This window comes from Podarcis raffonei, chromosome 17 (genome assembly GCF_027172205.1).
Source record: "Podarcis raffonei isolate rPodRaf1 chromosome 17, rPodRaf1.pri, whole genome shotgun sequence".
Taxonomy (NCBI): Eukaryota; Metazoa; Chordata; class Lepidosauria; order Squamata; family Lacertidae; genus Podarcis; species Podarcis raffonei.
The window spans coordinates 2,852,116-2,864,236 of NC_070618.1; the positions used below are offsets into that span (position 1 = coordinate 2,852,116).

At 43.6% G+C, this 12,121-nt stretch overlaps 1 protein-coding gene across 4 annotated transcripts in view; it reads right to left on the bottom strand.

The window, feature by feature from the left end:
• The window catches only part of MAN1A2 (mannosidase alpha class 1A member 2), a 37,451-nt gene extending 25,565 nt beyond the window's left edge, over positions 1 to 11,886 (bottom strand). For 2 of the 4 annotated variants that reach the window (XM_053370283.1, XM_053370282.1), the window contains exons 1-3: positions 11,167 to 11,886; positions 2,779 to 3,034; positions 834 to 930 (exon numbers count right to left, since the gene is read on the bottom strand). In XM_053370283.1, the coding sequence (XP_053226258.1) occupies positions 834 to 930; positions 2,779 to 3,034; positions 11,167 to 11,486 (673 nt within the window). In that variant the 5' untranslated portion in view covers positions 11,487 to 11,886. The remainder of the gene's footprint in view (positions 1 to 833; positions 931 to 2,778; positions 3,035 to 11,166) is intronic. The other 2 variants (XM_053370284.1, XM_053370281.1) reach the window with 2 other exon arrangements.
• Between the last annotated feature and the right edge of the window lie 235 nt (positions 11,887 to 12,121).

Below are 12,121 nucleotides of genomic sequence, written 5' to 3' on the forward strand. Positions count from 1 at the left end.
ATAGTGGGAACAGAGAGGTAGAATTTTTAACTGCATTGTGACTGCAGAAATCTTAGCATATGCATTTAAGGCATTTAAAGAACTTTATATATATATTCTACATGTCAACCCTGCACAATAGGCATTTTATTATCATCCCCAGAGTATCCCTGTTTTTATTATCTTCAGAGTTTGTCCAATAGTTTAAGAAGCCTATGTAGTCTACCATTGCTATCAAGCTGCAAATCCAGGCAACATGGAAGAGATCTCAAAAGTTGTGCAGAACAGATCTCTAGATGAAGTAAGCAAGGGCAAAGACTGAAGATCAAGTGAAGTCATCATGCCAGCTCTTCCCTCTCTCTCATACACACAAATGCCCCAGCAGGACTTCATACATAAATATATATAGTGGCATAGCACATGCACACACAGCAGCTTGCCACACAAAAATCTGAGTGCATTTCATCAAATGTAACCATGAAACAGATTTGTTTGCAGAATGTTAATTCAAAGAGCCAACTATCAGAACGACAAAAGTCTGTGTTATACAAAAAAAAAACCTGTTGTACAAATTTTGTCTTTGCAATGACTATCAGAAAATTTAGAACATTCATTATCATAAGAAGTCAGACATGCACTGATGCATTTGCACAATAAAATTCAATAAAACAGGATTGCATTTAATTGTAATTGCTATTCTTGAGTGGTTATCTACAGGATTACACATGCAATCTCTTAAGTGGGTTAACAGTTCTCTTTCGTTAACTTTTGAAAAATGTTCCAATGACACAACAGGATAAGCAAGGTATTTTATGTGGAATTTTCAAAATGAGTTTTTTAGAACGACAACTTACCAAATATGTTGGTGGAATGTCCTTTCCTAGCAATGGGTTTCAGTTCATTATGTCCCCATCCATATTGCCGGTAATTATCCCAGGCATGCTTCATCATCTAAGGAATGGAAAACAAATAAAAATTAACACAAATTAACCATTCAACTAAAATATTTGTTTAGACACAGATTCTCTCTATATATAAACAAAGGTAAGCAACAGAGTACAACTGTAATTTCAACTGAAATATATCTGAAAATGTTTCAACTTCAAGTCTTGCAAAATATTCTGTGCTGTCAAAGTAAGCAACTGCTTCTGTAAAGGGATGGAAGACTAGCAGTGATTAATGTAAGAGGAAGCTAATCCAATAAATCAAAAGGTAAAGGTTTAAAACTGTAAAGGACCACTGGACAATTTAGTCCAGACGAATTTGACTATGGGGTGTAGCACTCATCTCCACTTTCAGACTGAGGGAGCTGGCGTTTGTCCGCAGACAGCTTTTCTGGGTCATGTGACCAACATGACTAAACTGCTTTTGGCGCAATGGAACACTGACAGAAGCCAGAGTGCACTGAAATGCCGTTTACCTTCCCACCGCAGTGAAACCTATTTACCTACTCGTGCTGGTATGCTTTCAAACTGCTAGGTTGGCAGGAGATGAGACAAAGCAATGGGAGCTCACCCCATCATGCAGATTTGAACTGCCAATCTACTGCAACCCTGCATCCCCTGCCAATAAATCAAACAAGTTAAGTAGAAGAAGCTAATCAACTTGCAAAGGCCAACACATTCATGAGAATCACTGTTGAAATGCATTTCTAAATATGGTTCCAACTTCTTTCTTTTATTACCTTTTTTCAAAACACACATTCCTAATTTGCCTCTCATTATTATTTCTCAGAGTGGCATTGCATTTTCTCTCTGACTCTGACTCAAATGAAATTGTATGCCTGGTATCCCTAATCACCAGCCAGCCAGCCAGCCACCTGCCTCTCAATGCTTCCTGCTGCCTCTGTGAGTCAAAGCAGCAGTGTCTCCATTGATTTGCATAAGGCAGAACACTGTATTCCTGAAGGCTTCCCCTCTCTGCCATTTTCGCAAGTCAGTGGAGGAACTGCTCCATTGACTCAAATGGGGAGAAACAGTTGAGTGTGTATGTGTCTTGGGTCTGTGTTTTCACATAGGCAGACACACATGGGACACTCCCAATGTTTTGTGATTAGCCATACCCCCACAGCAGCAATCCCCTACCCACCCCAGCCATTTTATGGTCATATGCACGACACTTTAAAAACATCCAAATTGGTTCACAGACCCAGAAAGCCTAGAGACCTCTGTTGCATTTCATGACTACAGTGGTATAGGAGCAAATGCAGAGAAGAAAAAGTATGACTGGGGAAAAACAGCAAGCTGTTGAAAGAACTGTGGGCATTAATGCATGTTTCCTCTGTCAAAAAGGAAAATTAAGGTAGAAATTTCATTAGCATAGCTTAACACACTTTAATGCAACATTTAAAAAATATTGTCAGTAATATTCACTCTACCCCAGAAAGGGAGCTCCAGGGCAAGAGATTAGAGAAAAATGTCAGGTTACAATAAAAGAAAAAGGCACAAAAGATCTACATATAATAATTGTCTTACGTGCTTATTATGCCTCCAAAAAGCAACCGCCACCTCATCATGACACTTAAGATTTCCTCATGAGGTCCTGTTCCAGATTCTATCTCATGAGTTTCTTGTTAGCCTCCTCCAGAGGCAGAAAATGTTCTATAGGGGTCAGAGTGATGAACTTCCTCCCAAAGCAGCCCAGAAAATAAGCCCAGATTATGAAGCAGAATATATTAAGCCAATTCCCACATGAAATTAACTTCTATGACTATCACAAACAGTATGGTTTCTATTCACAGAAATAATCCTAGCATCACGAACTACAGCTAGGTAATGATAAGATGACGCAAGCCATTACCTCTTTAATTTTGTCCCTTTTTTCTCGGATGTCTGGATCCACTGGATCTCCACTGTTTATCCCTACAAGATTTGGTACTGGGACCGGTGGCAAGGGCTTGCTGCTTTTGTTCTTCAAACCCTTTACTATTTTGTTCTTCTCAGTTTGAATTTCAGCCTGGATCTCATCCCGTGACTTCTGCAGTTTCTCTTTTGCTTCCTCCAAAGCTTTTTCATGATCTGCACGAATTTTATTTCTCAAGCGTTCCTCTTCTTCTCTAAATAAGCAAATAATAGTCATTAAGCTCTGTTTTTAGAGCTTAGGGCCAACCGTTAGAGCCAATCTGTTATACAACCATCATCTATTTCTTATTTCAACTGTAACCGAAGACGTTCTGCCAAATATATACAAATGATACATCTATTAGTATTAGAAGACCACTATATGTTGTAAGAAATGGTTGACATTAGAGCATTTCAGAAATTCTAATGATTAAATGGGATTAAATGAACAGATTTCATTGAAAAACATTGTTACTGATGTGAGGCTACATGAAAGTGCTATTTATAGGCTTTATCTGTTAAAGTGCATTCACACACCATGCATGTATCAACCAGCCCCCCCAAAAACTGAAGCTCTGATAAGGTTTAGAGCACGGGTCGCTAACATGATTCCCGTAGGCACACACATGCTTGCAGAGGTCTTGCCTGTAGTCTACAGGGTTCTCTCCCCCACTGAAGTTAAGCATACTATTTTTGTCAACAAAATAGGTGGTGTTGTGTGCTTGAGTGTGCTGTGTGTGTTGCTGTGCCCACAACTGTTTCTCTGGTTTGCAAATATGCTCCCAGCCAACCCCTAATTTGAATAGAGCAAATGAGGAGGCCCTAAATGGCAAGGCAACTAGCGTAGCAATCAACATTATCCCAAGAACGCTGGGTATGAAGTCTTTCAATTAACTTTTGTTGCAAACCAAATTATTAAAGGTATGGTTTTTGAAAAGAGGTTTCCAACCTTGTTGAAAGGATTCTGCAGCAAAACTCTCAGGCCCCAATTAAGACTTGGCCAGATATATATGCCTACCATTGACAGAAACACAATGTGTGTAGGCATATCTGCATCTGGATGCAAATCCACTTCATGCCCTCAACTCTACATTCAAAGAAGGAAATCCATGTGCATCTAATTTAGAAAGCTGCAGCAATAATGAACAAATATCACCAGCAATTTACAGTTTTCACCTTATTACTGCAGGAAGTAGTTACACAACAAGTTTTTGGCACAAATAGGGTAATGCAACAGCAATCACAAGATAAGGAAGACCCACATCTGTGATCAGAAAACTGGCACAGGCATTTCAGAGAACTGCACGATTCTATGTACGTCTACTCAGACGTAAAACCCACTATGTTCAATGGGGCTTACTGCTAAGTAACCATGTTTAGGATTGCAGCCCAAGAGTCCCCTGATAAACCTGATTTAAAAAGGATTTAAAACTCATCAGAAGCTTGGCATGATGGATCTCTGCTTCCTGCTTATCGCACAAGCTTTAGAACTACTCAATCCTATTGAAAAGGTCACAAAACATGTGCTGTGAAAATGAAAATATCACTCTTGACATATTAACATTATATTACTAGTTATTTTAAGTGCGAAAAAAGTCAAAATCATTTAAGATTCCGTCACTTCTGTTCATTTCAACAATGACAAATAAGTCTTCTCAACAGTAGATTAGCAGTTAACACCCCATTTGCAACGAATAGCAATAGGCATTAAACTCTGAAGGAATAGCAACACCTGTGACATTAAACTCCATGCCCTTGAGACTTGGATAACACTATGCCTAACTCCCACTGCAAACCAGAAACCTACTGTGAGTTTAACCCACTTTCTGAGAATCACAACAATACTATAATTCAACACAGTAGGCTGAAAGGGTGTGTGTGTGATCCTTTGGGGCTTGAAGGCCGCATTTAGGATTTGACAAGCCTTCCATGGGTCACAAGCTAACCAGAGTCCAATTCACATGCACATACAGACAGCACAGCAGGGGGGGCACACAGGAACCTGCACTTATGTGTATATGCATACAAATACACATGCGCAAACAGTAGAGGGGCAGGCTCAGGAGCAGACAGACATGCTCAGTCAGTAGCATTTTTACTCTGTAGGGCAGCGCTGCAGTAGAAGAATCTCCCTCTACCCCAGCATGTCAGGGGGGCGGGGTAACAACTGTGTTGCTGTCTACAATTGAAAGAGTGTAGGAGGGTCTCCTCCAGTTCCAGGAAAGGAGAAACAAAGCCTATTTTTGGGAAAGGGTCATTTTTCCTCCTAGTGCAGCACCATTGTTAGAAGGTCTAAGAAAGGGGGTGGGAAATAGTTTCTTCCCACTTCCTAAGTCTAAGGCAGGCACATCCAACAGGTAGATCGTGATCTACTGGTAGATTGTGGTGTGTTCCTGGTAGATCTCTGGCCCCTCAGTGATCTACTCCCCCTGAAAAAAAGCTCAAGAACTTTGGCTTCCCCAAGAAAGCTCAATAACTTTGCCTTTCCTAAAAAAGCTCAGCAACTTTTGCTTCCTAGCAAAATAGTGGGCCATCATATTAAGTTCCACTGCCGGACTAGGGATTCAGGACCCTCAATTGTGTTTTATATAATCAACTTTTAATTATGCTCTGTGTATACTGCAATGCTCATTCAGTTCCATTCAGTGGTTCTCAACCTGTGGGTCCCCAGATGTTGTTGGACTACAACTCCCATCATCTCTGAGATCTGGTCTTGCTGGCTAGGGGTGATGGGAGTTGTAGTTCAACAACATCTGGGGACCCACAGGTTGAGAAAAGCTGATCAGTTCCATTCATTCATTTGCTCCCTAAAAAAACAACTTTGATCCATCCAATGACAATGGGTAGATCACTGCCAGTTTTTTTACACTGTGAGTAGATCACTGTCTATTTGGAGTTGGACATCCCTGGTCTAAGACATTCCAACAATGACACTGAAGGGGTAATTGGTTCAAACTATTGTTACTGCCAAACTACTCCCATTTTTAATGTGACAAGGTTAAGTCTGCATTCCTAGAGCAAAAGAGATCCCTGGTTGTTCAACCCGAATGGCTGTGCAGAACCTGGAAAGACAGTAGCTAGAAAAGGAGTTAAGGGAAGAATTCTGAACTGGTTTCCCTCTGTCCATTGAATGGTTTCAAGTCATGTTACAACTCCAATTCTTGACAACTATATTTTTATAAACTTCCAGCGGTACCACTTTAATTCATATTAACATACAATCTTCTATTGTTTCAACTGTGTCATGGAATTTTCTGCTAGACTGACCTGAAGCATTACAATAGGACATTAATAAAGAGGAACTTTAGAAGTTCTGAATGTTGAATACTTTAATCCAGCTTTCATTCCGAGGGTAAAGCAAACCCCCCCCCCCAAAAAAACCCCAGGTGGAGATATGCACTCCTCTTTAAATAAGAGTGCAGGTCAATACTCTTCCTTGTCCATTTATGGACACAATAAAATGCAGAAGTTGTGAACACCCCAGTTCAGCCACAATATATCTCACATTTATTAAGCTAAAATAAACGCAAACCTTGCACCCAGACACCCTGCACTTGCTGAACCTTTTCCCACTCCTTCTCCATGCACAACCGAAGACTGCCTATGTAAATCAATTAACCAGTTTCCCAACATGCCTGAAACTGGGAAACACCAACTTCCAATTATTTCAGTTCCTGGTTTGTTCCAAAGGTGATAAAAGGCTTTGACAAATCCACTCATCAGGGTAGTTATAGCTAAATGCTTCCTGTTTTGGAGAATGTATGAGGTAGTTGCAAGATAATGCAGGCAACTCATTGTGGGTGTCAGCAGTCGTGCATAAGCCCATACTGCCCCCGCCCCCTTCCGGGCCGAAAGCAGCGTACGTGTCAGTGGTTGTGTGTCAATCAGACATGTGCAAAATGATTGCTGATTGTAACTAGGTTCAGGAAAGCATTTTGGTTTTACTATTGTGCATTTTACCTATGTTAATTAATCAGAGCAAGTAGGGATTCCATTTTAAAAACAATGCTGGGGGGCTGGAAGATGGAGCTTGATTTTTTCTTTCAGACGGTAACATTTTTGCAGTCAGAGTTTTTACTTGAATGAACTGCGAGGGGATAAATACTAAAAATAAAACAGAGTAAGAGTAAGGAAAAGAAGCAAGCAGAAACTGGATACTACTTTTTTCTTCTTAGATAGAGTTGCTACTTCAGACTAGCCATTTAGATACTTCTTTGTAAAATTATTTTTCTTGCTCAGAACTAAAGATTGCATTTGAACTGGCTGAAGATAAGCCTTGGTTTAAAAAAATGGTTAACTTTTAGATTGAACCTATGCAAAAGCATAGGTTCAGAATCAAGCACCACGGAGTTCAGTGGGACGTAGACTACAATTATACATAACTTACCAGAGTATTAGAGTGGGGTAAAAATAGTACAAATAAATTATATTAACAAACTCTGAGAGTACAGAGTTTGTCAAACTTTGAATTTTCTCACCTGGCATTAAGAGAAAAGTGGTATCTTCTTGTGATAGCATTATTATCTATTTTTTATGCAGTTGAAAGAGGAAAGAAATTGACCCTAAATCAGGGTTGGCTAACCTATGGCTCTCCAGATGCTGTTATCGACTACAACTCCCATCATTCCTCACCGCTGGCCATGTTGTCTGGGACTGATGGGACTTGGGAGCCTAAAGCTTATTTAATTCTGATTTAAAACTAACCAAGCCCACTGTAGCTTTTCAATATCCTATGGGCAGAGAATGTGAGTGATCCAGCTTGGAAAAAACTGAGAAGCAGGTGTTAGCCTATGAAAACTCATGCCGCAAACAATCTCAATCTTTAATATGCCCCAACTCTCTGATAATTCTTCCGTCATTTTTGTTATAAAATTTCTTAGAAAATCAAAATAAGCATCTTATTGGCAAAATGCCATGTTGCCTCTACATTTTATAGTCCTATTAGAACTAGTTATATAAATATTGTTTGTACAAGTTCAAATAGTGTATATATATTTGTGATGGAGGAGATAAGTCTTAAATTTTTGAAAGGGAGAGAAAAACCTGTCAATAGGTTCAAACAAAAAAAATGTTTTCAACCTACATAGAGTGTTATGTAATTTCATCAGTTAGTATATTTGTTGACAGTAGTATATGCTTCATAGCTGGCTAATGAAAACAAAAACTTGGCTAACAAGCCCTGTTTGAAAACCCCAATTTCCAAGTTCAGGAGCAGGAATGAACCCAGGAATTATTCAGTTGTGGTGCATGAAGAAGGGAAGAATGAAAGAACAGCATGAGACACAAGTCAATATGTGTCAAGTTCAAATCAATCCAGTGTGTTTTCTTTAAAAAATGCAACCAAGGAAAGAGCAAAGTGTAAAACACAACATACAAAATTCTATGGCTATAACCTCAATGGTTTTCTGAAAAGAGCAAATATCATTTCCCATCATTTTATTCTACACAGAAAACTGTACCACATCACAGGCTCCATCTGTCTGTTCTGGCCTTTGGAGACTAGGAATTGACTGTGAGTTCAGCTGATTTGTGGGGGGGGGGGTTAGGTTCATCGTGTTAAGTTATAATGTTGATGAATTTGGTTTTTATTTTTTGCTGTAAGCTGCAGCAAAGTAAAAGTGGGGTAAAATTATTTAAAATAACTGAAGATCCTGCCAGTAGTTTTTCTAATTATGTTTGCTACTACCTTAATGTTATTCTTCAGTAGTAAAATGATTTCATTATATACCTTTGCTATTATATACCTATTCAGACTTACTTCTGAATAGACATCATTAGGTTTGCCCCATAAAGCCATAAAATAAGGTTCAAAAATAGTAATTTTATTACTGAACTCCCAGTGTAATTCATTTTTTTCCTCCCAGCGCAGACTCTTTGTACTGTACTCTGTTCTTTTGGTGCTGCCCCTCTTTTATCCTGTTCCAAACAAAATGGGTACTGAAAAGGCACCCCTTTAATTAATCTTTTCTGTTCCATTTGCTAAGAGCATTGTATAAAATGACACACCAACTCTACTCATAGCTGGGTATGAGTGCATATGGAGGATATTCTAAAGGTTTATATAATGCCAGGGTTTGTGGCACAGGTTCCTGCTGTGAGGACTTTATATATACTCTTTTCTCCCAAGTTGTTACATAGCTCTTCAGGTTATCAGACACAATATAGATGTAACTTCTGTTTTTCAGTCTGTGGAAGTTCCTGCTCTGCCTACATCTAATAAGGGTAGGTGGTAGATCAGTCACCAGCCCCACCTAAAACAAGGGTGAGGAACCCAGGGTCCATAAGAGGCCCTCCAGACCCTCTATCTGGCCCCCCAGAACATTCCCTAGGCCACACCCCTCACTGACCTGTCTTTGTACCCTCTTTGAGTGTTTTTGCCTAGCTAGAATGTGTCCTTGTATTCTGATAATGCCTTTTGGTTCCCTAGTGGAGGACAGAGAAGGGTATACAAGTGCATGCAGAAAATAGCCCACTTTTGCCTCTGGTCTTACCCATCACTGCCATGTGGTCCCGACGGTTGCCAAGAAATGAATGCAGCTGAAAGAGGTTCCCAGCCTCTGATCTAAAGTATTCACTCATTCCACTCCTAATAGCTCCAAAGACTTGTCCCAGAAGGAAAGGCAATTTAACGTCCCACTGCCCCACCTCAAAATGGCAGGAGACAGATACACAACTGGCTTGCATTAGTCTAAAATCCAGGCTTGCTTTCCATGGGGACAGCCACTGCTAGCAGGGACGGGGAGAGAAACAGCAAACAAGAGCCCATGTGAAGCAGCAGTTAAGAGTACTGACGGACCAGGGTTCGAATCCCCCGCTTGGTCATGAAGCTCTCACTGGGTGACCCTGGGCCAGTCACTGCCTCTCAGCCTAACACTCCTCACAGGGTTGTTGCGGGGATTAAATGGGTAGTGGGAGGAGAAATATGCATACCACCTTGAGCCCCTTGAAGGAAAGGCAGGATTTAAATACAGTAAGTAAGGTGCAATGGCGAATCAGGTCTTGACAACTCCTCTTTCTGGACACCTGTGATATGAACGTAACCTGACAGCACACAGTGATTCTTCACCAAAGCCGCACACCACATTAAGCCAGGGCTGAAACCTATTCCTGTATACAACACTCCCCCTCTTGTTGTCAGCATCTGTCTGTTTCGAGACACAATGGAGTGCACCTCCAAGGCTGAAGTCAAATCGCTGCATTAGCACTGACATGACGTCCCCAGGCTGCAAGCCTAGGCAGTGTGTATGGAGGTCCTGAGCTGTCCAGAGGACAAGACCTCCCTCTCAGCCTCCCTGATGTGGTCCAAAGGAAAGCAGAGCAATACGCTTGGCACCAGCTTGTCGGCAGGAGTTGCTGGAAGAAGGCATACAAAGTGCCACCCAACAGTCTTAGGGTTGCCACTCTAGATTTGTGAAGGGCTTACTCCATAGCCTTTTCTTCTCCCAAAAAGTATCCCAGAAGGCAACAGCCGTTTAGGATCGGTGTCTTCCTTCTCCTAGATGAGATACCTTCCCAGGTTGACAAGGCCCATCTGCCCTCATTCCTCTCTATACAGCCCACCATGCAGAAGCCACCTTGACCACTGGACCCACTACAGTGGTACCTCGGGTTAAGTACTTAATTTGATCCGGAGGTCCGTACTTAACCTGAAACTGCTTTTAACCTGAAGCACCACTTTAGCTAATGGGGCCTCCTGCTGCTGCCGTGCCGCTGGAGCACGATTTCTGTTCTCATCCTGAAGCAAAGTTCTTAACCTGAAGCACTATTTCTGGGTTAGCGGAGTCTGTAACCTGAAGCGTATGTAACCCTGAAGCGTATGTAACCCGAGGTACCACTGTATTGGTACTGTCTGCGCAATCCACCAGAGCTTGGCTTTGCATGCAGGGGAAGCCCCTAAATCACTGAGTTTGAAACCTGTGGACTACCCAACCCCATCCCACCAATAATAATACAGTGGTACCTCGGGTTAAGTACTTAATTCGTTCCGGAGGTCCGTTCTTAACCTGAAACTGTTCTTAACTTGAAGCACCACTTTAGCTAATGGGGCCTCCCGCTGCTGCCGTGCCGCTGGAGCACGATTTCTGTTCTCATCTTGAAGCAAAGTCCTTAAACCGAGGTAATATTTCTGGGTTAGCGGAGTCTGTAACCTGAAGAATATGTAACCTGAGGTACCACTGTATTGGTACTGTCTGCGCAATCCACCAGAGCTTGGCTTTGCATGCAGGGGAAGCCCCTAAATCACTGAGTTTGAGACCCGTGGACTACCCAACCCCATTCCACCAGTAATAATAATAATAATAATAATAATAGTAATAGCAGCAGCAGCAGCATTGGCATGAGGGCCTACCTGTGCCTGTGCTGGTCGCGGCCCTGCCCGTGGACCAGGTACCCCCCTCCTGCGTTCTTGCCCCCCTCGCCGGCGTCCACGTGGGGGATGAGCACGTCCTCCAAGCCCAGGTCGAAGCGCTTGTGCTTGGAGGAGTCCGGCAGGAAGAAGAAGGCCCCGAAGCAGAGCGTGATGAAGGCACTGAGGATCAGCAGGAGGATGAACTTCTCCGAGAGCCTCAAGGTGGCCCTGTGGTGCGGGAACGACGACGACGACGACGGGCCCAGGTTGCGAGGGGGGATGCGGCGGCCCGAGAGCGGCAGCAGCGCCGGCGTCGTCATCGCGAAGGCGGCGAGGGCGAAGCGAGGCGAGGCGTCGGGTGACGGCGGTTCAATCTCCGGTCGGCGGAGCAGCTAGCAGGCCGCCTCCTTCTCCGCCTCCTGCCTCAGGAGGGCCGGCGCGCCGCTCCGCGCAGGGAAGCCGTCCCGGCAGCGGCTCGCTCCCCGGAGGGAGGCCCCCGCGCCCCGGCGGCCTGAGGCGGAGCGGCCGCGCTCATCCCGAGGCGGCTCCCGGGGGCGGCGGGGTCCGGAGCGCGAAGCCTGAGGGGGGTTCACCGCATGCCGGGCCTCCTCAGCGCCGCCCGCCCCTCAGAACCGGCCTCCCTTCCCTCAGCCGCTCGGCGGCGGAGCCCCAGGAGCCTCGGAGGGGCCCGCCGGCCGGCCGTGTGGCGCCACTCGCTCCCCGGCCGCCTCCTCCTCCGCTTCTCCTCCTCTCCTTCCTCCCCACAAACGTCTCTCAAGGAACCGACTCCGGAATCCTGAGGCAGAGAGAGAGCGAGAAGCAGGCCCCCCTCGCGCGCATGCGTGGCTCTCCCGGAGCGGAAGAGGACGCCCTCCGCTTCCCTCTCGTTTTCTGTTTCATAGAGCTGGTTAAGGGTAGAGAAGGGCTGGCAGCGGCAACGGAAGTTATTCCGGGT